The following is a 26,701-nucleotide window of genomic DNA, read 5'->3' as shown; positions in this document are numbered from 1 at the left end:
TGTAGCTCTTATAACCACTTGGTTCCGGCGATGTACCCAGCCCTGGTTTTGCAGTAGAGATGGCCATCGGTGGTCATCCCTGTTACTTCTATGAATGGCCTGTAGGCCAATCACAGACCAGGGGCGGAGCTTTATGACTGTCAGGGACGGAGCTATGCTCAGAGTCCCTGCATCTTGTAAAAAAAAATTATGCTGTGCCATCGATGGAGGAAAACCATTTGGTTCTCTCCCATCAATGGCAAAAGCATTCAACATCGGCCATAAACCATCGATTAGGAATCGTCGATGGCCATCCCAATTTCTCTGACGTCCTAAGTGGATGCTGGGACTCCGTAAGGACCATGGGGAATAGCGGCTCCGCAGGAGACAGGGCACAAAAGTAAAGCTTTAGGATCAGGTGGTGTGCACTGGCTCCTCCCCCTATGACCCTCCTCCAAGCCTCAGTTAGATTTTTGTGCCCGATCGAGAAGGGTGCAGGCTAGGTGGCTCTCCTGAGCTGCTTAGAAGTAAAGTTTAAATAGGTTTTTTATTTTCAGTGAGACCTGCTGGTAACAGGCTCACTGCATCGAGGGACTAAGGGGAGAAGAAGCGAACTCACCTGCGTGCAGAGTGGATTGGGCTTCTTGGCTACTGGACATTAGCTCCAGAGGGACGATCACAGGTACAGCCTGGATGGGTCCCGGAGCCGCGCCGCCGGCCCGCTTACAGATGCTGAAGAGTGAAGAGGTCCAGAAATCGGCGGCAGAAGACGTTCCTGTCTTCATTAAGGTAGCGCACAGCACTGCAGCTGTGCGCCATTGCTCCCAGCACACTTCACACTGCGGTCACTGAGGGTGCAGGGCGCTGGGGGGGGGCGCCCTGGGCAGCAATGTAAATACCTCCTATGGCAAAAAATACATCACATATAGCCCCTGGGCTATATGGATGTATTTAACCCCTGCCAGTTTTCCAGATAAAAGCGGGAGAAGAGCCCGCCGAGAAGGAGGCGGGGCCTATCTCTTCAGCACACGGCGCCATTTTCCCACACAGCTCCGCTGGTAGGAATGCTCCCAGACTCTCCCCTGCACTGCACTACAGAAACAGGGTACAACAGAGAGGGGGGGCACTTATTTGGCTAAAAATATATATAAGCAGCTATAAGGGATAGACACTTATTATAAGGTTGTCCCTATACAGTTTATAGCGCTTTGGTGTGTGCTGGCAAACTCTCCCTCTGTCTCCCCAAAGGGCTAGTGGGGTCCTGTCCTCTATCAGAGCATTCCCTGTGTGTGTGCTGTGTGTCGGTACGTTTGTGTCGACATGTATGAGGAGAAAAATGATGTGGAGACGGAGCAGATTGTCTGTAATAGTGATGTCACCCCCTAGGGGGTCGACACCTGAGTGGATGTACTGTTGAAAATTACGTGACAGTGTCAGCTCTGTATAAAGACAGTGGTTGACATGAAACAGCCGGCTACTCAGCTTGTGCCTGTCCAAACGTCTCATAGGCCGTCAGGGGCTCTAAAGCGCCCGTTACCTCAGATGGCAGATATAGACGCCGACACGGATACTGACTCCTGTGTCGACGGTGAAGAGACAACCGTGATTTCCAATAGGGCCACACGTTACATGATTGAGGCAAGGGAAAATGTTTACACATTTCTGATAATATGAGTACCACCAAAAAGGGGTATTATGTTTGGTGAGGAAAAACTACCTGTAGTTTTCCTGAATCTGAGAAATAAAATGAGGTGTGTGATGATGCGTGGGTTTCCCCCCGATAACAATTGATAATTTCTAAAAAGTTATTGGCAGTATACCTTTTCCCGCCAGAGGTTAGGGTGCGTTGGGAAACACCCCCTAGGGGGGAGAAGGCGCTCACACGCTTGTAAGAACAAGGGCTCTACCCTCTCCTGAGATGGCCGCCCTTAAGGATGCTGCTGATAGAAAGCAGGAGGGTATCCTAAAATGTATTTACACACATACTGGTGTTATACTGCGACCAGCAATCGCCTCAGCCTGGATGTGCAGTGCTGGGTTGGCGTGGTCGGATTCCCTGACTGGAAATATTGATATCCTAGATAAGGACAGTATATTATTGCCTATAGAGCATTTAAAATATATGCGAGATGCACAGCGGAATATTGCCGACTGGCATCAAGTATAAGTGCGTTGTCCAATTCTACCAGTAAAGTGGTCAGGTGAGGCGGATTCCAAACGGCATTTGGAAGTATTGCCTTAAAGGCATTTGGGGTCGGTCTTTCAGACCTGGTGGCCACGGCAACAGCTGGGATAGCCACGTTTGTATCCCAGGTCGCCTCTCAAAATAAGACGCGGTATTATCAGGCGCAGTCCTTTGTTGGCAAGCGGACAAAAGGTTCCTCCTTTCTGCTCGTGACAGAGGGAGAGGAAAAAGGCTACAGAGATGAGCCATTTCCCAGGAACAGAAACCCTTTCCCGCCTCTGCCAAGCCCTCAGTATGATGCTAGGGCTTTACAAGCTCAGGCACGGTGGGGGCCCGTTCTCAATGAATTTCAGTGGGCTCACTCGCAAGTAGACCCCTGGATCCTTCAGGTAATATTTCAGGGGTACAAATTGGAATTCGAGACGTCTCCCCCTCGCCGTTTCCAAAAGTCGGTTTTACCGACGTCTCCCTCTGACAGGGAGGCAGTTTTGGAAGCCATTCACAAGCTGTATTCCCAGCAGGTGATAATCAAGGTACCCCTCCTGCAAAAGGAAACGGGGTATTATTCCACACTATTGTGGTACCGAAGCCAGACGGCTCGGTGAGACCGATTCTAAATCTAAAATCTTTGAATACAGAGGTTCAAATTCAAGATTGAGTCACTCAGAGCAGTGATTGCGAACCTGGAAGAAGGGGACTACATGATGTCTCGGGACATCAAGGATGCTTACCTTCATGTCAAAAAATTTACCCTTCTCACCAAGGGTACCTCAGGTTATGGTACAGAACTGTCACTATCAGTTCAGACGCTGCCGTAGGGATGGTCCACGGCACCCCGGGTCTTTACTAAAGTAAGGACCGAAATGATGATATTCCTTCGAAGGAAGGGAATTTTAGTTATTCTTTACTTGGACGATTCCCTGATAAGGGTAAGATCCAGGGAACAGTTGGAGGTCAGTGTAGTACTATCTCAGGTAGTGTTGCGGCAGCACGATTGGATTCTCAATATTCCAAAATCGCAGCTGGTTCCGACGACTTGTCTTCTGTTCCTAGGGATGATCCTGGACAGTCCAGAAAGAAGGTGTTTCTCCCGGAGGAGAAAGCCAGGGAGTTATCCGAGCTAGTCAGGAACCTCCTAAAACCGAGCCAAGTCTCAGTGCATCAATGCACAAGGGTTCTGTGTAAAAATGGTGGCTTCCTACGAAGCAATCCCATTTGGCAGATTCCACGCAAGGACTTTCCAGTGGGACCTACTGGAAAAATTGTCCAGGTCGCATCTTCAGATGCATCAGCGGATATCCCTGTCACCAAGGACAGGGGTATCCCTCCTGTGGTGGTTGCAGAGTGCTCATCTTCTAGAGGGCCGCAGATTCGGCATTCAGGACTGGGTCCTGGTGACCACGGATGCCAGCCTGCGAGGCTGGGGAGCAGTCACACAGGGAAGGAATATCCAGGGCTTATGGTCAAGCCTGGAGACATCACTTCACATAAATATCTGAAGCTAAGGGCCATTTACAATGCTCTAAGCTTAGCAAGACCTCTGCTTCAAGGTCAGCCGGTGTTGATCCAGTCGGACAACATTACGGCAGTCACCCACGTAAACAGACAGGGTGCCACAAGAAGCAGGAGGGCAATGGCAGAAGCTGAAAGGATTCTTCGCTGGGCGGAAAATCATGTGATAGCACTGTCAGCAGTATTCATTCCGGGAGTGGACAACTGGGAAGCAGATTTCCTCAGCACGACCTCCACCCGGGAGAGTGGGAACTTCACCCAGAAGTCCTCCACATGATTATAAACCGTTGGGAAAAACTCGACAGGTATTGTGCCAGGTCAAGGGACCCTCAGTCAATAGCTGTAAATGCTCTGGTAACACCGTGGGTGTACCAATCAGTGTATGGGTTCCCTCCTCTGCCTCTCATACCCAAGGTACTGAGATTGATAAGATGGAGAGGAGTAAGCACTTTATTCGTGGCTCCGGATTGGCCAATAAGGACTTGGTAACCGGAACTTCAAGAGATGCTCACGGAGGATCCGTAGCCTCTACCTCTAAGAAGGGACCTGCTCCAGCAAGGACCCTGTCTGTTCCAAGACTTACCGCGGCTGCGTTTGACGGCATGGCGGTTGAACGCCGGATCCTGAAGGAAAAAGGCATTCCGGATGAAGTCATCCCTATCCTGATCAAAGCCAGGAAGGATGTAACCGCAAAACATTATCACCGCATTTGGCGAAAATATGTTGCGTGGTGCGAGGCCAGTAAGGCCCGATGGAGGAAATTCGACGATTCCTACATTTCCTGCAAACAGGAGTGTCTATGGGCCTGAAATTGGGGTCCATTAAGGTTCAAATTTCGGCTCTGTCAATTTTCTTCCAAAAAGAACTAGCTTCAGTCCCTGAAGTTCAGACGTTTGTAAAAGGGGTACTGCATATACAGTCTCCTTTGGTGCCTTCAGTGGCACCTGGGGATCTCAATGTAGTTTTTGGGTCCCAAAAGTCACATTGGTTTGACCCACTTAAATCTATGGAGTTAAAATATCTCACAGGAAAAGTGGTCATGCTGTTGGCTCTGGCCTGGGCCAGGCGCGTGTCAGAATTGGCGGCTTTATCCTGTAAAAGCCCTTATCTGATTTTCCATTCGGACAGGGCGGAATTGAGGACTCGTCCTCAGTTTCTCCCTAAGGTGGTTTCAGCGTCCACCTGAACCAACCTATTGTGGTGCCTGCGGCTACTAGGGACTTGGAGGACTCCAAGTTGCTAGACGTTGTCAAGGCCGGAAAATATATGTTTCCAGGACGGCTGGAGTCAGAAAATCTGACTCGCTGTTCATCCTGTATGCACCCAACAAGCTGGGTGCTCCTGCTTCTAAGCAGACGATTGCTCGTTGGATTTGTAGTACAATTCAGCTTGCACACTCTGTGGCAGGCCTGCCACAGCCAAAATCTGTTAAAGCCCATTCCACAAGGAAAGTGGGCTCATCTTGGGCGGCTGCCCGAGGGGTCTCGGCTTTACAACTTTGCCGAGCAGCTACGTGGTCAGGGGCAAACACGTTTGCTAAATTCTACAAATTTGATACCCTGGCTGAGGAGGACCTGGAGTTCTCTCATTCGGTGCTGCAGAGTCATCCGCACTCTCCCGCCCGTTTGGGAGCTTTGGTATAATCCCCATGGTCCTTACGGAGTCCCCAGCATCCACTTAGGACGTCAGAGAAAATAAGAATTTACTTACCGATAATTCTATTTCTCGTAGTCCGTAGTGGATGCTGGGCGCCCATCCCAAGTGCGGATTGTCTGCAATACTTGTATATAGTTATTGTTACAATAACATCGGGTTGTTTATTGTTGTGAGCCATCTTTCAGAGGCTCCTACGTTTTTATCATACTGTTAACTGGGTTCAGATCACAAGTTGTATGGTGTGATTGGTGTGGCTGGTATGAGTCTTACCCGGGATTCAAAATCCTTCCTTATTATGTACGCTCGTCCGGGCACAGTATCCTAACTGAGGCTTGGAGGAGGGTCATAGGGGGAGGAGCCAGTGCACACCACCTGATCCTAAAGCTTTACTTTTGTGCCCTGTCTCCTGCGGAGCCGCTATTCCCCATGGTCCTTACGGAGTCCCAGCATCCACTACGGACTACGAGAAATAGAATTATCGGTAAGTAAATTCTTATTTTTACAGGTATACTCAAATGGGTTAGTGCAGTGTTTCTCAAACTCAGTCCTCAGGACCTCACACGGTTCACGTTTTCCATGTCACGCAGCAGGTGCACTGTGTATCACCAACTGTCACATTTTAAAAATCTACAGGTGACCTGCAAAACAAGAACCGTGTGGGGTCCTGAGGACCGAGTTTGAGAACCTGTGGGTAAGTGGATTGAAAGCACAACACACAAACTAAACCGTAGAAATGGCCCTGACTCCCGCATGCTTTACATTCCATGCTGATGAAAGCGGTTTTTACAGGTGACCCTTCCTTATGCAAGCTTATGTAATACTTCCATGATGCAGAATTGTTACACATTGCAGCCATTCACTTCCACCCTAGTGGTGGTGTCCCGTTTTGGACCGTCCTATCTAATATGACCTGCCTGGCCTAGAGGGCACACTAAGTAAATATCATCGCAAGATTAAACACTGCTGGTTTTGTTATGAGCAGTTCAGTGTAAACGGGGAAACTGGCAGGGAAAAGCCGGACCTGAGGTTCTTTCCCTCGGAGGGTGATCAGAGAGCGCAGCTTGTTCTCCATACCGGTGCAATTAAAAACCTTATGATTCATGGTGCGTTTATGTTGCATATGCTAATATAGAAACTAATTTTTCCAAAGGTTACCAAGCTTACCGACCCAGTTTAATATTCAGTGGGTTGGCTTGTGTAAACACTAATCACGTACATGCAGTGTATTTATATACAGTTTTATTTTGTCCTTAGTTTGCATTGAGCTTCAGTATTTAGAACGTGTGACTGAGCACCTGCAATAAATTAGCTGGCTGCCGACAGTCCATAGAACAGTGCAAGGTCAGATCTGGCCTGCGGACATCTAGACCAACATCTCCAGAGCTTTATGTGGATAAACACAGTTTATTAGGAATTACACTGCCGTGAAAGAGACTGCTCGTTCATTGTTGGTTAGAAAGTGACGTTTGTGTGATTGCAGAACACGCAATTGTTGAATTTACGAAGGTGTCGGGTTGATAGTCCTAGGATTTTTCAGCACTTAGCAGTATCTGCAGCGGCATAGATTTATGGTATGGATATTACTTTTTATTGCTTGCACTTTAGTGGGGTAACCAACAAATTTTCTTTGCCCGGATATCTAGTGATTTATATGCCTGTAAGATTCTGCCCTGCTACTATGTCATTAGTGGAAGAACAGGGTCCTCGTTCAGCACAGACAGTGTCTGTAGATCCCCCTGTCTCGCACCCTGATAAGTCACACACAGTGAGCAGGTCACTGCCTTCTGCGACACCCGCACCATTCTTTGCCACCACTCTGCTTCTGATTGGCTACAGTTTGTAGGGTATCGTTTACCAAATGGCACTTTGTCTTTAGGAGAATGATTGATTGTTGAGAGCAAATTGAACCTTAAAGGATTGATAAATGCTAATAACAATCGCACACACACACCAGCCTCTGTATCTGTAGAACTAGTTCTGTCTTGGCAGAACTTGGACCTGAATTTACATTTGATATGTAACTTACATGCAGTGTTGTCAACTGTATTCTACAGTGAGGCCGGCCAGTAGCGTTACGTGCGGGCAGTGTTCTGTATGTAGGAATATAGGCTGTCTCCACAACTTTGTCTGATGCACTCAGTTCTGTTAACTTTTTTTTTTGTGTGTAGCCATTAGATATATTTTTTCATCAAGTGAATGACTTAGAATAAGCAGAATAATGAACCTAAGTGTGTCTACAGTCTGGTAAATGTAATGTCTACACAAATGGGCTAATTACGGTAATCAACGTTTAACTTTCTGAGTCTTCTGCTTTAGCCTGTCCTAATCGTAATAGTATTTCCTGGTGTTGGAGAACTTGATCTCGCTAACACTCTGCATAGTGTCACTTTACATTGTGTAAGCCTGCAGTCTCCATTGATGTTTGGAATGATTCTGCTGCTTGGCCTGAAACTGCTGGATCTTATCTGCATGCGTGTGGTGACGTGTGACAGTCTTTATGTGTGTGTAACACCTTAGCTATAAATGTGGAGTGTTTCCTGCCTGAGCTGTGTTCTGTAGATGGTTGTAGACTAACAGGCTGTATATTGTCACTTATGTACATTGTAATCATTTTTTATTTCTTTTTTTTAATTGGGGTTTTTCTTGGTTATGCTTCTGTTAATGTTGGGTTCCAATGTCTAGGTCAACACTGACTAGAGGTCGACGGGTACAAAAGGTCGACACACATATGATTGACACATCTTAAGTTTTTTTTTTTTTTTACATCTTTATCATACTTTACCATCCACGTGGACTACGATTGCAGTGGGACAAGGGGAAGTGGGGCACTAATTGGGGTTCCGTGTGCTCTAACAGTATAAATGACACCAGGAAAAACATTGTGTAGCCCATTTTTCCACGACCTAGATATTGTAGATCTTCTAAACAGAAATTTGAGGCTGTAATTCAGTTCTCTGCAATACAGTACCAGTCAAAAGTTTAGACAGACCTTCTCATTCAAAGTTTTTTTTTTTTTAAATTACTTTCTACATTGTAGATTCATAGTTTTGATGTCTTCAGTATTAAAGAACACACATGGAATTATGTTATAAACGAAAAAGTGTTAAACAAATCAAAATATGTTTTATATTTTAGATTCCTCAAAGTAGCCCCCTTTTTGTTTTGATGACAGCTTTGCACACTCTTGGCATTCTCTCAGTCAGCTTCATGAGGTAGTCTCCTGGAATGGTTATGAAATAACAATTGTGCCTTGTCAAGAGTCAATCTGTGGAATTTACTTGCCGCCTTAATGCGTTTGAGACCATCAGTTGTGTTGTGCAGAGGTAGGGTTAGTACACAGTGGACAGCCCTATTTGACTACTGTTGTAATCCATATTATTGCACGAACCACTCAACTCGGCAAAGAGAAACGACAGTCCATTATTACTTTAAGACATGAAGGTCAGTCGAAAATTTCAAGAACTTTGAATGTATCTTAAAGTCCAGTTACAAAAACCATCAAACGCTATGATGAAACTGGATCTCATGAGGACTGCCCCAGGAAAGGAAGACCAAGAGTAACCTCTGCTGCAGAGGAGAAGCTCATTAGAGTTACCAGCCTCAGAAACCGCTACTTAACAGCACCTCAGATTAGAGCCCACATAAATTCTTCACAGAGTTCAAGTAGCAGACAAATAACATCAACTGTTCAGAGGATACTGCATGGATCAGGCCTTCATGGTTGAATTGCTGCGAAGAAGCCACAACTGAGGATGAACAACAAGAAGAGAATTGTCTGGGCCAAGAAACACAAGGAATGGACATTATACCAGTGGAAATCTGTAATTTGGTCTGATGAGTTCAAATTTGAGATTTTTGGATCCAACCGCCATGTCTTTGTGAGACGCAGAGAAGGTGAGCAGATGGTTTCTGCATGTGTGGTTCCCACTGTGAAGCATGGAGATGGAGATGTAGGTGTGGGGGTGCTTTGCTGGCGACACTGTTGGTGATTTATTCAAAATTCAAGACACACTAAACCAGCATGGCTACCACAGCATTCTGCAGCGCCATGCCATCCCATCTGGTTTGCGCTTACTGGGACCATCATTTGTTTTTCAAAAAACATGGACTCCAAACACACCACCAGGCTATGTAAGGGCTACTTTACCAAGAAGGAAAGTGATTGAGTGCTGCGTCAGATGACGTGGCCTACACAATCACCTGACCTAAACCCAGTTGAGATGGTTTGGGATGAGTTGGACCACAGAGTGAAGGAAAAGTAGCCAACAAGTGCTCAGCACCTCTGGGAACTCCTTCAAGACTGTTGGAAAACCATTCCAGGAAGACTACCCCATGAAGCTGATTGAGAGAATTCCAAGAGTGTGCAAAGCTGTCATCAAAGCAAAAGGGGGCTACTTTGAGGAATATAAAACATTTTGTTTAACACTTTTTTTTTTTGTTTACAACATAATTCCATATGTGTTCTTTCATAGTATTGATGACTTCAGTATTAATCTACAATGTAGAAAATGATTAAAATAAATAAAAACCATTGAATGAGAAGGTGTGTCCAACTTTTGACTGGTACTGTATATGAGATTCACAGTACCGAAACGGTAAATTGCTTAGAGGTGTGCGTGGAAACCTTCAACGCTGGGGCTGCTGCTTTATTTGTAGAATGCAGAGATTAATAGACATGGGGAAAGGGGGTGGTTACTCAGTGTATTATAAAGCACTATGCTTTTGGTTAGGGCAGGAGGCTTGACCAGTTGGTGACTGGCATTTCTCCGCAGCTACCGGTGGTATATTATGATTGTCATGGGGTGAGACTGTGGAATGTGGGAACGTGGAAAATGAACTAATGCATTATTCTACTAGTGACCAATTATACCTAGATTTTAAATTTCTGCATCTGTTTTTTAAACTGGGCTTCTGTAGATAAAAAATAAAATGCCTTTGAGTGCAGTCATTTCCCCCATCAATCCCCCACACTACGACTTTTGTATCTTCTGATCATTGGGAGTCATTCTGAGTTGATTGCTCGCTACCGATTTTCGCAGCGCAGCGATCAGGTGAAAAAGCGGCATTTATGCGCATGCGTATGGGCCGCAATGCGCACGCGCGTCGTACGGGTACAAAGCTCTTTGTGGTTGTGCACAGGTTCTAGCGAAGATTTTCCTTGCACTGATGGCCGCAAGAAGATTGACAGGAAGGGGGCGTTTCTGGGTGTCAACTGACCATTTTCAGGGAGTGTTTGCAAAAACCCAGGCGTGTCTGAAAAAACGCAGTCGTGGCTGGGCGTTCGCTGGCCGGGTGTTTGACATCAAATCCGGACACGAAGAGGCTGAAGTGATCGCAAGCGCTGAGTAGGTTCAGGGCTACTCTGAGACTGCACAAACTGTTTGTTTTTGCAGAGCTCGGCTTCACATGCGTTCACACTTATGCTAAGCTAAAATACACTCCCTAGTGAGCGGCGGCATAGCGTTTGCACGACTGCTAAAACTAGCTAGCGAGCGATCAACTCGGAATGACCCCCATTGTCTGTTCTACTGGGTCATAGAACTGTGCACAGATGGGTGGATTTACTAAAGAGTAATGCCAGTGCTGATTGGACAGCACAATATTCTTCCAATCAGCATTGTCGACCCGCAACGGGTTCACCAAGGTCCAGTCCTAGATTATTGACTTCTATACACACGCGCGCATACACACGCGCGCACACACACACACACACACACACACACACACACACACACACACACACACACACGTGCGCTACAGGTCCTAGTAGGAGTAGGATCCCAGTAGCTAAGCCAGCTGGAGGAAAGGGGTTGCCCTCTTAGCAAAAGACTTTGGTTAGCGACTAGAAAATGGTGACTCTTGTCGGTGTGTTCATGGTGATATTTGTATAGAAATAATTTGATTTAAAAAAAAAACAAACAAACATTTACAATAAAAAAAAAAAAAGTAAAGTGTTTTTTAATTTCGTATTTGCTGCAGGCTCCCTTTACTTTTGGCCTGGGTCAGAGGGCTCCTTACACAACAGGAGAACACTGCCTTCTCTGTAGGAGCGAACGGAAGGACCTCACACTTTCAGAGTGTGGCACAAAAAACTCAAGCAAATTAGCACTTTCCACATCTCCAAAAACCAATGCCAAGATGCACCTTCCCCTGTGGGTATGCTCAGACTGCCGGCGGACAGTAGAGAGCGAAGATATCCACCCCACACAAGACCAATCTTTAGTGGTAAGTCTGTAGACAGACTAGATGGCGGCTGATCACCTTTCCCGTTTCTGGAAACCCTCCTATCCTTGCCAGCTTCTAATCCACACCTTCTCCTCACTGCTGTAGACATTTATTTCTGTCAATGATCACAGGGCAGGAATATAAGCGTATACCTTATATAGTTATGTTCTGCGTGCAACTAGTCACATTCTGAATTTTTCACCAACATTTATTAATAGACTATAGCCATGTGTGTTAAGGTGTGTTGTGAAGGCATTGGAAGTCTTGCGTTCTAGATGCCTTCTCTTCTACCCTTTTTATAATTTTTTTTTTTACCATGAAATAGTTTTGATATTGCTTTATTTAAAAGCTCAAAGTGTGGTTCTTCCATTTAGTTTTAATTGTGCTGTTATGTCTCTCTTTTTTTCTTTTTTAATGGCGTATTTTATTTTACTAACGGACACATTTCATATTTGCTTTGTAACCATTGTCTGGCGCTTTCCATTACAGCTGATACCTCTGCTCAGTTATCAGGTGCTGGGGCTATCTATCTGTCTTGCTGTCTGTCTGTCGGGCTCTGTCTCGCTTCTGTCCGTCTGTCGGTCTCTGTCTCGCTGCTGTCCGTCTGTCGGTCTCTGTCTCGCTGCTGTCTTTCCGTCTGTCGTCTGTCTCGCTGCTGTCTGTCGGTCTCTGTCTCGCTGCTGTCTGTCGGTCTCTGTCTCGCTGCTGTCTGTCGGTCTCTGTCTCGCTGCTGTCTGTCGGTCTCTGTCTCGCTGCTGTCTGTCGGTCTCTGTCTCGCTGCTGTCTGTCGGTCTCTGTCTCGCTGCTGTCTGTCGGTCTCTGTCTCGCTGCTGTCTGTCGGTCTCTGTCTCGCTGCTGTCTGTCGGTCTCTGTCTCGCTTCCTGTCTGTCTGTCGGTCTCTGTCTCGCTTCCTGTCTGTCTGTCGGTCTCTGTCTCGCTGCTGGCTGTCTGACGGTCTCTGTCTCGCTGCTGGCTGTCTGTCGGTCTCTGTCTCGCTGCTGGCTGGCTGTCAGGTCTCTGTGTGTGTGTCTCTCTCTCTCCCTCTCTCTCTCTCTCCTGTCTCTCTCTCTCTCTCTCTCTCTCTCTCTCTCTCTCCTGTCTCTCTCTCTCTCTCCTGTCTGTCACTTTCTCTCTCCTGTCTGTCGGTGTCTCTCTCTTTCTCCTGTCTCTCTCTCTCTCTCTCTCTCTGTCACACTTTCTCTCCTGTCTGTCGGTGTCTCTGTCTCCTGTCTCTCTCTCTCTCTCTCTCTCTCTCTCTCTCTCTCTCTCTCTCTCTCTCTCTCTCTCTCTCTCTCTCTCTCTCTCTCTCTCTCTCTCTGTCTCCTGTCTGTCACTCTTTCTCTCTCCTGTCTGTCGGTGTCTGTCTCCTGTCTCTCTCTCTCTCTCTCTCCTGTCTCTCTCTCTCTCTCTCTCTCTCTCTCCTGTCTGTCGGTGTCTCTCTCTGTCTCCTGTCGGTGTCTCTCTCTCTCTCTCCTGTCTGTCGGTCTCTGTCTCGCTGCTGTCTATTTAGCCCGCACACTCCTTCACAAAACTCTCTGGCCCGTAAACATGTAATATTCCCAGCAGCGGCACTCCTTTGTCTTTTTACGTAAATATAAAGTAGATACGCAGCCCATCAGTTCAAGCAGCGTTTATTTATGCTTCCTGATGATGTGTATTAAACCCGAAAATGTTGCTTGAACTGATAGGCTGAATGTCTACTTATATGAAAAGACCACTGAGTGTCACTGCTAGTTATGTACAGTATATATAATACATGCGCGCGTATGTGTGTGTGTGTGTATATATATATATATATATATACACACACACACACACACACACACACACACACACACACACACACACACACACACACACACACACACTTGACAGAGCTCCCACGCACTGCTTTCTCTGTGCTACTATAGCCAATTGTAATGGGCTATGCAATGATAGTAACTTCCTATGTTATACTATGCAGTACTGTTGTAAACACTTAATCAGTTATAGGTGGCGCGAGTTGCACAGGGAGGCCGGGAGTTTGCAAACTCTGTCAAATACTGTAAGTATCATGCAGCCGGTACATGGGAGAAGTGCAGCGTGTCCTGCTGTAGCTGTCTGGGCTGAAGTTCAATTACAGGGTGTCTTCAGTGCAAATGAGGGAAAAATGGAGTGGCAAATTGATAGGCCTGTAAAGTTAGGGTTATTAATAGAGAAGACTATTGTAGTTTTTTTTTTTTTTTTTATAATTAACTTAATGCTGACTGACGCTTTTTGTACCATACCCACTGTCAGTTTTGAACCCTCTTTTTCTTTCTTTTTTTAATATGTATTTTGTAGATTTTTACTGGTAGACACTGTAGCTTGTCACCTTCTAAATCCTTTATTCAGAAAGCATATTAAACCATTATCTTAAGCAGACCTGTACTGTAGGCATAATACCTGTGTGTAGGATGTGTTTAGTCTGCATCGCTATTTTCCAACAAATCTTCGTATGCGTTTTCTCCTTGCGATTCTTAATATTTGGGATTTCTTACCACTGTAGATTTTAGGAACTAGCGTAGTAAGTAAGGCCACTTACCCACTGTTATTTCACTTTAAGCAGCAACAAATTTTCACGATTATTGTATACCCAATTAACTAGAAATTGTCATATATGCAAGAAAATGGGGCAGATAGTATTTAGCAAAATGGTACAAAAAATGGAACACCACGCAAGCAATGACAGGGAGCGTGGTAACACTAAATACCAGAATTTCCACTGTCATACCAGTTTACAAATGTGTAAGACTTAAAAAAAAATACAGCAGATATGAAGCAGGGACGTGCGGTGAGGTAAATGGCTCAGGAGGCACTGGCTAGTACCAGAGCCAGATTTACACACACTATATTAGCCAAAGGGTAAATCTGGGCATTATACGCAGGTGCAGAAGTAAAAAAAACACTCCTGGAAATTTTGTGAGTTTTGATCAGAGATGTGCAGAGAAGGTAGGCTGCCATACACTGACTTCTACTCCAGAGTTTTGACTATAAAAATGATTAGAATACTACAAAGAAGGTATTTCTAATATTTTCTTAGTATTTTACATATACTTTTATACAGTCAAAACTCTGGCGCAAACGTTAGTATATCAGGAAAGGCTCTGCCTCACCTCACAGCACGTCACTGGTATGAAGCTGGTAGGCGGGGACCCCCTAGCTAGTGTGTGATTACGTCTATAGTAGTTAAGAATGTTATTTTTAAAGTATGATGTTGATGCCTTTTTAAAGGCTGCTAATCATTTCAAATAGTACAACTTTTGTATACATTGTTGCCTTCAAATATATCCTTGCTCCAATATTAATAAATAATTTTCTCCTTTATCCACTAGGGGATGCTGGAGCATTTAGACAGTGGGTATATATGAGTGGGTAATTGGAGCCTGGCACTTAAATTTTTTGTCAGTTAGTGTAGCTAGCTCCTCCCCCTCTATATTCCTCCAATCCCAGTTTAGATTAGCGCTTTAACTAGCCAGGTGTTACAAGGGCTGTTTCCAGCCCGTTCTTATTTACTTTAAGATGCCTTGGATTTATGGTGTCATTTTTGCTAGTCTGCCCACTGTTTTTGTTTTGCTGACACAGGTTTGAAACATAATGATGAGGTAACGGGGTATAAGTGTCTGCTAATGTTCCATTATTTTAGACAGGTTGAAAGTTTCTTTGCCCGATGCCTTTATACTGTGTTTGCTTAAAAGACCTGAATTAGGAAACCTGTAAAGTGACGCCTAGATAGCCGGTTTCTTGAAGACGATGTGAACCAGTAAAGCATTTGAAATCTAAATATGTGTAGATCATTGAAAGCATACATACACCTCAAGTCCCATCCCACTTCTGCAGCAACATGAACCAAATGATCCCACTCATTTGTTTTCTGTCGCATACGTTTGTAGGGTTTCCAGAACGCTTTCTTTTGTGTTGGCTTTGCACTTTGGTTAGCCTGTATCATGGATTACCTTAAGAGCTGCAGCTAAGTTTAATTTAACGTTTATTTAAACGTATTCCGAATGTGTGATTTCTAATGCCAGTGTCCTTTTTGTTGTACATTTTAGAGTCAAGATTTCCTTTTGCACATGCCATCTGGTAACAGTGGTTCCAAACAGGAGTCCATCGGCGGAGGGAGAATGCTGGTTGGAGCTCAGAGTGCCGCACCCACTTTGGCACTTAATAACACGGCGCCCCCTGACATAACATGTAGTTGTGAAGCGTGCAATGAGCGCAGGTAAGCCTCACCTTTGGACAGAGAGCTATTTGCACTGCATATAGGGAGTGTCATTATGGTCCGTTACATTTTCCATAGCAGTGAGAGGAGGGCTGTGCAAGTAGGCAACATTCTGCATCATGGAGTAACCCAAGCTTTTGATTCTACATTCCTGGCAATGTTTAAGTGTTAAATATTCTGAATGAAACTATTAATGCTGGTGCAGACTGTTTTACTAGGATTCACGTAATAGTTTATATGGAAGTACTTGAAAGTTTGAAATGTACAATAAAGTGGGATAAATACAAATTATATTACACTTATTAAGTAATAGGTGGTAACTGTTTATGTAGAGGTAATGTAGTTTGGCATAACATGGTTGGAAAGAATAGTAGGAGGAGTGTGGGCTTAGACCATGTGTTCCCTGGCTCTGCAACTACTCCGCCTGCTCTGTGTGCCATTAGCTGAGTACTAGTTTAGGTAGAGATGCAGCATATCCTGTGCAGACCCTCTTACTCCCTTGAGAACAGGTTGAAGTAAGTGTTCCACTCTAGCTTTTATCAGTTACAATGCAACTGTTCTTGTACCAGAAACACTAGCTCCTTTCCGGAAAAGTGTGTTGTGGCACATCCTAAGAGTACCTTCCCTTGCCTCTCACTAAATTTGGTTCTTGATTTGATTTTATAACCTAGCTGTTAATAATTGAGAGTTATTACTCTTAAAATCAATGTCTGAAATAGATGGTGTGGCCATTCACCCACAAATGCTGTTGGGTGTGTGTTTGATTAAGGTCAGGGCTCCAATATGAGGATTGCGATTAAATGGACATGGAAGATATGGGGCTAGAACTGCATGTGTTTGAGGTTGGCCAACTCTACTGTGTCAATAAGTAGGCGAGTTACGTTTAAGGGTCTAGGCCAACATAGGAGATACAATTATTCAAACTGGTACTGGAAGCTTGCATCATCAGATGTACCACTATATGAACCAAAGAGCGTATGTCAGACTCGATGGGATTGTTTCATGATTACAGCTAAATAAACAAGGCTGCATAATTAAGACAGTGATATATTCTAATTCTTTTCTCCAGGGAAATTTCAGCAGAGACTGAACGGGAATCCCAGCAACTACAGAATTTTTGGTCAGATGTACGGTACATGGTTCGCTGCATATACCGTCAAGCTGGGACGCCGCTAGCGGATGACCAGGACCAGTCATTAGTGCCGGAAAAAGATGGGATGAAGGATTTGGTGGATAGGTAATTCAACAAGCCATCTACACAAGTGATAATTCTCGGCTATGTTCTAGTGTATTTCGGTGGGAATATATCTTTATTACAGTTGATTTAACTTTTGTTTTTGTGGTGTACAGTGTAATTAGGGTCAAAGATAATGTACTGCATTAGCTGGTGTAAAAGTGTATTTTGTGACACTGGAGAAACTTCAGTCCAGCAGTATGGTAGTATGCGTCGGAAATACTAGTTGCCTAGCAACAGCAGCATTCTGATGGATGGTGGCCTGTCCTTGGCATCTGGATATCACAGGACAGCAGTTCCCAGCCGTTGCCATGTTTTCACACACCACCTTGGTGCACTTTTGTTCTTGGGACACACATGTTAAAATACTGTACTAATGCGGCAATAAGACAAATTGGCTGCACTGCAAATCTGTGCTTTCTTCATATTACAATAAAGCACACACATGACCCTTATTACAAGTATTTTTTTCGTTTAGATCGGTGTTTCTCAAACTGTGCCGTGCACCCTTGGGTGCCTCGGGACACTAGCAGGGGTGCCTTGGATTGGTGATCCAGGAACAATTCAATCCGTAGTATTTATGGTCAACGTAATAGGCAAAACCAGTGCTGGTGGCTGTCAATAATAAAATGTGGACAAACCAAAGCAAATCTTGTAACTCGCCACACAATTGGACCTAAGAAATACAGTATAAACACAATTTACTTAATTTAATATTTCTTATTGAATTTCTCAATAAGAAACTTTTTGGCCTAGGGGTGCCATGAAAAAAATTCTGATTCTCTAGAGCGCGGTGACTCAAACTTTGGGAACCGTTGGTTTAGACGATCAGTTTAAGCACAGTGACACAGATTGTTCCCTGACAATGTCTTGTGTTGTCTGTTCAGCATTCTTAATGACTTGTAGGAGCTGTTATATCTTCTTTGTCATGTGCAGGTTATGTGAGCGAGATCCTTATCAGCTGTACCAACGCTTAGAGCAGCAAGCGCGTGAATACGTTTTGGAATTGAAAGTCCGTCTGCTGAAGCACTTGTCATTGGGGTTTAAGGTGACCCCCAGCATACAGGGGCCTCCCCAAGCTCACCAGTTCATCTCCCTCCTGCTGGAAGAGTACAGCGCCCTCTGTCAGGCGGCATGCACAATCGGCACTTTTCTTGTCACTTTGGTAGGAAATAAAATGACTATCCATTCACAACCTGAAAATAATACACATTTGATGACCGGCAATGTCTTTCGAGAGTTTAATTTGCAGGTTTCCCATTTTTCTTTCTTGTAGGAAAATGAGCATTTGAAGAAATTTCAGGTGACATGGGAATTGCACAATAAGCATTTGTTTGAAAACTTGGTATTTTCTGAACCGTTGCTCCAGAACAGCTTACCGGCCCTGGTTTCACAATTAAGGTAACAAACAATCAATAATCAAAACTAAATCTACTGTCCTCATCGGTTTTGGGTATTGCTCTTTGTGGGTTTGAAGCTGTTGTTTGTCTGTACAGACCTCTCTTTAATGTATTGTTGTTCTACACCCTGAAACAAAATATTGCATCATACCACCCAACCAACAGAACACGGCTCAGGAATCTGCCACCCCTTAAATTTGTAAGGCTCTCACCCCAGTTACCTGACAAGCAGACCTTTCATTTCCTCAATGTATGCTTTCTTTCCTGTAGCAAAGACCCAGAACTTTACTGTAACCTCTGTCGTTTAGACCATTTGGTGTGTTTTGGACCATTGTCCTACAATGGGATGCGGTTATCACAATACCGACGCTGGGATCCCGGATTGGATCTAGCAGCTTTCCAGTCGCCACACTCGACATGTGTAATAGTCAGTCAACTACTTGGGGAAGGGTGTCTCATGACTAGTTGGGTTGCCAGCCACCAGTCGCCATACTGTTATTTGGTTGCTGGGGTGTATATTTAATCTAGGTTCTGGGTGGAGTTTTTCAAAGCTTTGTTGACTGTCTTAAGCTGCTTGCCATGGGAGCATTATTCAGCCGTGTCACCTTTGGCTTTCTCCAGAAAATCCTGCCTGGACCATCTACTAATGAAATCTATACCAGTGTCTGGTTAATTACTGAGTGTAGCTGAACAGCATCTGTCATTGCATCTAATAAAGCCTAAAGGCCGCCGTTATCCAGCCATTCAACAGTGTTTTTGTGTGTTGCCCCAGGCTTGGGACTGCGTCACATGACTCATACAGTGAAGATATGTACAGTACCTTACTACAAAGGTACCATCAGCTGGAGCAAGAAATGGGTCAGATATCAGAGGAGTGGCTGGAGTGTCAGAAAAGAATTGATAACTATGTGGATGAACAGGTAAGGGGCATGCACTGACTTTCTCCTGTGGAGCAGCTGTACGGCAACGATTACGATTTGTTTTTATAGCAGCTTTGTAATTGGAATGCTGCAAGAAAGGATGCAGTCATGGTATCACAGTAGATCACAAGCACCGTCACAGGACTGTAGCTAGATTTTAAAAACCTACTCTAAGGCTGGTGCCACACATAGCGGCCAAGTGGGTCCCGCTGAACGGGACCTGCTTGGTTGGGAGGGGGTTTTTGTCTACACACGGATCCTGTTCTGTGGGATGCTGCAGAACAGGATCCGGACACTGCCACACGGGATTTTCATGGAACACATACGTTGAAATGTATGTGTTCACATTGAAATCCTGTCATCCGGCTCAACCGCAGCATGCTGCGGTTGGATCCGGCGGAGACGGGACTGCCGCACATGTGTCTGCACCTGCATAGGCGCCCATGTGCAGTATCTTAGCGGCCAAGCGGGTCTCGCTGAACGGTACGCGCTTGGCAGCTGTGTGTGGCCCCAGCCTAAGTTGTTTCTGGATCGTTTGTTCTATGCCACAGACTGGCTGCCCCAATGAGGATGAGACACATGGAATTTGTTTAGCATTTCTTGAGTACTACTGTGTGGATGTTGCTCAGTAGCTTTGTATTAGTAAGGGTCACCTATGTCTTACACAGCGTGGAGAAAGCCATTTGTCATTCATCCGTAGGGGATACTGGGATGTGATGTACAGTGGGGTATAGATGGGTCCTTGGAGCCAGTGCACTTTAAATATTTTAAACACAGTGCGTGTGCTGGCTGCCCAAAAAAGTGTCACTAGGAACTAGTGATATCCCTGTTAAAGCTTACACACCACGCATGTATTTAAAGGGGCTCTTTAATAGAAGAAAGTTAGCCTTACACATTACGCGTTGTTCAGACTTTAATTTAACACAACTTATTAAACCTTTTTCTAGGTTAAGTTATCATTTGTATAGACCTATAAGATTTCTGCGGGAATGAAAAGAAATGACCATGCTTCAGTTTTTTTCACTCACATATGATCTCTGGCGTTACACCAGCGCTGGGTTTTAGGTTATACAGCTGAAGATTTCATATTTATCTTTTCTCTTACGTCCTAGAGGATGCTGGGGTCCATATTCGTACCATGGGGGTATAGACTGGTCCACCAGGAGCCATTGGCGCTTTAAGAGTTTGAGAGTGTGGGCTGGCTCCTCCCACTATGCCCCTCCTACCAGACTCAGTTTAGAAAATGTTCCCGGATGAGCCGGTCACAGCTAGGGGAGCTCTACAGATCTTCTTCAGAAAAGTTTATTTTAGAGTTTGTTTTCTCTGACGTCCTAGTGGATGCTGGGACTCCGTAAGGACCATGGGGAATAGCGGCTCCGCAGGAGACAGGGCACAAAATAAAAGCTTAAGGATCAGGTGGTGTGCACTGGCTCCTCCCCCTATGACCCTCCTCCAAGCCTCAGTTAGATTTTTGTGCCTGGCCGAGAAGGGTGCAATCTAGGTGGCTCTCCTGAGCTGCTTAGAATAAAAGTTTAGTTAGGTTTTTTTATTTTCAGTGAGTCCTGCTGGCAACAGGCTCACTGCATCGTGGGACTAAGGGGAGAAGAAACGGACTCACCTGAGTGCAGAGTGGATCGGGTTTCTTAGGCTACTGGACACTAGCTCCAGAGGGACGATCACAGGTTCAGCCTGGATGGGTCACCGGAGCCGCGCCGCCGTCCCCCTTACAGAGCCAGAAGAGACGAAGAGGTCCGGTGAAATCGGCGGCAGAAGACATCCTGTCTTCAGACTAAGGTAGCGCACAGCACCGCAGCTGTGCGCCATTGCTCTCAGCACACTTCACACTCCGGTCACTGAGGGTGCAGGGCGCTGGGGGGGGAGCGCCCTGAGACGCAATATAACAGAATACCTTATCTGGCAAAACAGAATACATCACATATAGCTCCTGGGCTATATGGATGTATTTTAATCCCCTGCCATTTTACACAAAAAAGCGGGAGATAAGGACGTCGTGAAGGGGCGGAGCCTATCTCCTCAGCACACAAGCGCCATTTTCCCTCACAGCTCCGCTGGAAGGACGGCTCCCTGACTCTCCCCTGCAGTCCTGCTTCAGAATCAGGGTAAAAAAGAGAAGGGGGGGCACGTTTGGCAGCAAATAAATATATTAACAGCAGCTATAAGGGAGTAACACTTATATAAGGTTATCCCTGTATGTATATGTGTATATATATATATATGTATATATATATATATATATATATATATATATATATATATATATATATATATATATATATATATATATATATATATAGCGCTGGGTGTGTGCTGGCAGACTCTCTCCCTCTGTCTCTCCAAAGGGCTAAGTGGGGTCCTGTCCTCTATCAGAGCATTCCCGGTGTGTGTGCTGTGTGTCGGTACGCGTGTGTCGACATGTATGAGGAGGAAAATGATGTGGAGGCGGAGCAGTTGCCTGTGTTGGTGATGTCACCCCCTAGGGAGTCGACACCTGACTGGATGATTGTATTTAAACAATTAAGTGATAATGTCAGCAATTTGCAAAAAACTGTTGACGACATGAGACAGCCGGCAAATCAATTAGTGCCTGTCCAGGCGTCTCAAACACCGTCAGGGGCGCTAAAACGCCCGTTACCTCAGTGGGTCGACACAGACCCTGACACAGATACTGAGTCTAGTGTCGACGGTGACGAGACAAACGTAATGTCCAGTAGGGCCACACGTTACATGATCACGGCAATGAAAGAGGCATTGAACCTTTCTGACACTACAAGTACCACAAAGAAGGGTATTATGTGGGGTGAGAAAAAACTACCAATATTTTTTCCTGAGTCAGAGGAAATAAATGAGGTGTGTGAAAAAGCGTGGGTTTCCCCCGATAAAAAACAGCTAATTTCTAAAAAATTATTAGCATTATATCCTTTCCCGCCAGAGGTTAGGGCGCGTTGGGAAACACCCCCTAGGGTAGATAAGGCGCTCACACGTTTATCAAAACAAGTAGCGTTACCGTCTCCTGATACGGCTACCCTCAAAGAACCAGCTGATAGAAGGCTGGAAAATATCCTAAAAAGTATATACACACATACTGGTGTTATACTGCGATCAGCAATCGCCTCAGCCTGGATGTGCAGTGCTGGAGTCGCATGGTCGGATTCCCTGACCGAGAATATTGATACCCTGGATAGGGACAATATTTTGTTAACTATAGAACATTTAAAGGATGCATTACTATATATGCGTGATGCACAGAGGGATATTTGCACCCTGGCATCAAGAGTAAGTGCTATGTCCATCTCTGCCAGAAGAGCGTTATGGACGCGACAGTGGTCAGGGGATGCGGATTCCTAACGGCACATGGAAGTATTGCCGTATAAAGGGGAGGAGTTATTTGGGGCTGGTCTATCGGACCTGGTGGCCACGGCAACGGCTGGAAAATCCACCTTTTTACCCCAGGTCACTCCACATCAGCAGAAAAAGACACCGTCTTTTCAAACTCAGTCCTTTCGTTCCCATAAGTACAAGCGAGCAAAAGGCCACTCCTTTCTGCCCCGGGGCAGAGGAAGAGGAAAAAGACTGCACCATGCAGCCGCTTCCCAGGAGCAGAAGCCCTCCCCTGCTTCTGCCAAGTCTTCAGCATGACGCTGGGGCTTTACAAGCAGACTCAGATATGGTGGGGGCCCGTCTCAAGAATTTCAACGCGCAGTGGGCTCACTCGCAAGTGGATCCCTGGATTCTACAGGTAGTATCGCAGGGGTACAAACTGGAATTCGAGGCGTTTCCCCCTCATCGGTTCCTGAAGTCTGCTTTACCAAAGTCTCCCTCCGACAGGGAGGCAGTTTTGGAAGCCATTCACAAGCTGTATTCCCAGCAGGTGATAATCAAGGTACCCCTCCTGCAACAGGGAAAGGGGTATTATTCCACGCTGTTTGTGGTACCGAAGCCGGACGGCTCGGTGAGACCAATTTTAAATCTGAAATCCTTGAACACTTACATAAAAAGGTTCAAATTCAAGATGGAGTCACTCAGAGCAGTGATAGCGAACCTGGAAGAAGGGGACTATATGGTGTCTCTGGACATCAAAGATGCTTATCTCCACGTCCCAATATACCCTTCTCACCAAGGGTACCTCAGGTTTGTAGTACAAAACTGTCATTATCAGTTTCAGACGCTGCCGTTTGGATTGTCCACGGCACCTCGGGTCTTTACCAAGGTAATGGCCGAAATGATGATTCTTCTACGAAGAAAAGGCATTTTAATTATCCCTTACTTGGACGATCTCCTGATAAGGGCAAGATCCAGGGAACAGTTAGAAGTCGGAGTAGCACTATCTCAGGTAGTGTTACGTCAGCACGGGTGGATTCTAAATATTCCAAAATCGCAGCTGATTCCAACGACACGTCTACTGTTCCTAGGAATGATTCTGGACACAGTCCAGAAGAAGGTGTTTCTCCCGGAGGAGAAGGCCAGGGAGTTATCCGAGCTAGTCAGGAACCTCCTAAAACCAAGACAGGTCTCAGTGCATCAGTGCACGAGGGTCCTGGGAAAAATGGTGGCTTCTTACGAAGCGATTCCATTCGGAAGATTCCATGCAAGAACGTTTCAGTGGGATCTACTGGACAAATGGTCCGGATCGCATCTGCAGATGCATCAGCGGATAACCCTGTCGCCAAGGACAAGGGTGTCTCTCCTGTGGTGGCTGCAGAGTGCTCATCTACTAGAGGGCCGCAGATTTGGCATTCAGGATTGGATCCTGGTAACCACGGATGCCAGCCTGAGAGGCTGGGGAGCAGTCACACAGGGAAGGAATTTCCAGGGCTTGTGGTCAAGCATGGAAACATCTCTTCATATAAACATTCTGGAACTAAGGGCCATTTACAATGCCCTAAGTCAAGCAAAACCTCTGCTTCAGGGTCAGACGGTGTTGATCCAATCGGACAACATCACGTCAGTCGCCCACGTAAACAGACAGGGCGGCACGAGAAGCAGGAGGGCAATGGCAGAAGCTGCAAGGATTCTTCGCGGGGCGGAAAATCATGTGATAGCACTGTCAGCAGTGTTCATTCCGGGAGTGGACAACTGGGAAGCAGACTTCCTCAGCAGACACGACCTTCACCCGGGAGAGTGGGGACTTCACCCAGAAGTCTTCCACCTGATTGTAAACCGTTGGGAAAAACCAAAGGTGGACATGATGGCGTCACGTCTAAACAAAAAACTGGACAGATATTGCGCCAGGTCAAGGGACCCTCAGGCAATAGCAGTGGACGCTCTGGTAACGCCGTGGGTGTACCAGTCAGTGTATGTGTTCCCTCCTCTGCCTCTCATACCAAAAGTACTGAGAATCATAAGAAGGAGAGGAGTAAGAACTATACTCGTGGTTCCGGATTGGCCAAGAAGGACTTGGTACCCGGAACTTCAAGAGATGCTCACGGACGAACCGTGGCCTCTACCTCTAAGAAAGGACCTGCTACTGCAGGGGCCTTGTCTGTTCCAAGACTTACCGCGGCTGCGTTTGACGGCATGGCGGTTGAACGCCGGATCCTGAGGGAAAAAGGCATTCCAGAAGAAGTCATCCCTACTCTGGTCAAAGCCAGGAAGGACGTAACCGCAAAACATTCTCACCGCATTTGGCGTGAATATGTTGCGTGGTGTGAGGCCAAGAAGGCCCCTACAGAGGAATTTCAACTGGGTCGTTTCCTTCATTTCCTGCAAACAGGACTATCTATGGGCCTAAAATTGGGGTCCATTAAGGTTCAAATTTTGGCCCTGTCGATTTTCTTCCAGAAAGAACTGGCTTCAGTACCTGAAGTTCAGACTTTTGTAAAAGGGGTGCTGCACATACAGCCTCCTTTTGTGCCTCCAGTGGCACCTTGGGATCTCAATGTTGTGTTGAGTTTTCTAAAGTCACATTGGTTTGAACCACTTTCCACTGTGGACTTAAAATATCTCACATGGAAGGTGTCGATGCTGTTAGCCTTGGCTTCAGCCAGGCGTGTGTCAGAATTGGCGGCTTTATCATATAAAAGCCCTTACTTAATTTTTCATTCTGACAGGGCGGAATTGAGGACTCGTCCTCAATTTCTACCTAAGGTGGTTTCTGCATTTCACATGAACCAACCTATTGTGGTACCTGCGGCTACCAGGGACTTAGAGGACTCTAAGTTGCTTGACGTTGTCAGGGCCTTGAAAATATGTTTCCAGGACGGCTGGAGTCAGAAAATCTGACTCGCTGTTTATCCTGTATGCACCCAACAAGCTGGGTGCTCCTGCTTCAAAGCAGACGATTGCTCGTTGGATTTGTAGTACAATTCAGCTTGCACATTCTGTGGCAGGATTGCCACAACCAAAATCAGTAAAAGCCCATTCCACAAGGAAAGTGGGCTCATCTTGGGCGGCTGCCCGAGATGTCTCGGCTTTACAACTTTGCCGAGCAGCTACTTGGTCAGGGGCAAACACGTTTGCTAAATTCTACAAATTTGATACCCTGGCTGAGGAGGACCTGGAGTTCTCTCATTCGGTGCTGCAGAGTCATCCGCACTCTCCCGCCCGTTTGGGAGCTTTGGTATAATCCCCATGGTCCTTACGGAGTCCCAGCATCCACTAGGACGTCAGAGAAAATAAGATTTTACTTACCGATAAATCTATTTCTCGTAGTCCGTAGTGGATGCTGGGCGCCCATCCCTAGTGCGGATTGTCTGCAATACTTGTATATAGTTATTGTTACAAAAATTCGGGTTATTATTGTTGTGAGCCATCTTTTCAGAGGCTCCTTTGCGTTTATCATACTGTTAACTGGGTTCAGATCACGAGTTGTACAGTGTGATTGGTGTGGCTGGTATGAGTCTTACCCGGGATTCAATATCCTTCCTTATTATGTACGCTCGTCCGGGCACAGTATCCTAACTGAGGCTTGGAGGAGGGTCATAGGGGGAGGAGCCAGTGCACACCACCTGATCCTTAAGCTTTTATTTTGTGCCCTGTCTCCTGCGGAGCCGCTATTCCCCATGGTCCTTACGGAGTCCCAGCATCCACTACGGACTACGAGAAATAGATTTATCGGTAAGTAAAATCTTATTTTTTTACAGGGAAGCTGCTGGCAACAGCCTCCCTGCATCGAAGGACTGAGGGGGGGTGGGGAGCAGTGTCCGCCCTGCGGAGTCTGAGCCACTGTCTCCGCTGACTGGACACTGATCTCCAGAGGGGATAGATCGCTCCCCGCCGCAGGGGAACGCTCACCCCAGCAGCATGCTGCCAGCCCCTTACAGAGCTGAAGTGTGGCGACTGAGTCATCGGCTCCCTAACAAGCAGGGAGCCGATGTGAAGATGGCGGCTACA

The 26,701-nt window shown here is 45.9% G+C and overlaps 1 protein-coding gene across 4 annotated transcripts in view; it reads left to right on the top strand.

Moving 5' to 3' along the window:
- FAM193A (family with sequence similarity 193 member A) overlaps positions 1–26,701 on the top strand; it is a 162,068-nt gene that overhangs the window by 70,752 nt on the left and 64,615 nt on the right. For 3 of the 4 annotated variants that reach the window (XM_063924609.1, XM_063924592.1, XM_063924589.1), the window contains exons 3-8: positions 11,312–11,557; positions 15,628–15,797; positions 16,867–17,034; positions 17,968–18,196; positions 18,308–18,432; positions 19,204–19,351. In XM_063924609.1, the coding sequence (XP_063780679.1) occupies positions 11,312–11,557; positions 15,628–15,797; positions 16,867–17,034; positions 17,968–18,196; positions 18,308–18,432; positions 19,204–19,351 (1,086 nt within the window). The remainder of the gene's footprint in view (positions 1–11,311; positions 11,558–15,627; positions 15,798–16,866; positions 17,035–17,967; positions 18,197–18,307; positions 18,433–19,203; positions 19,352–26,701) is intronic. The other variant, XM_063924600.1, reaches the window with a different exon arrangement.

The sequence above is a fragment of the Pseudophryne corroboree genome, chromosome 1, assembly GCF_028390025.1.
Source record: "Pseudophryne corroboree isolate aPseCor3 chromosome 1, aPseCor3.hap2, whole genome shotgun sequence".
Taxonomy (NCBI): Eukaryota; Metazoa; Chordata; class Amphibia; order Anura; family Myobatrachidae; genus Pseudophryne; species Pseudophryne corroboree.
Note: the sequence above shows the minus strand (reverse complement) of the source record. Positions and strands in the feature narration are given on the sequence as shown.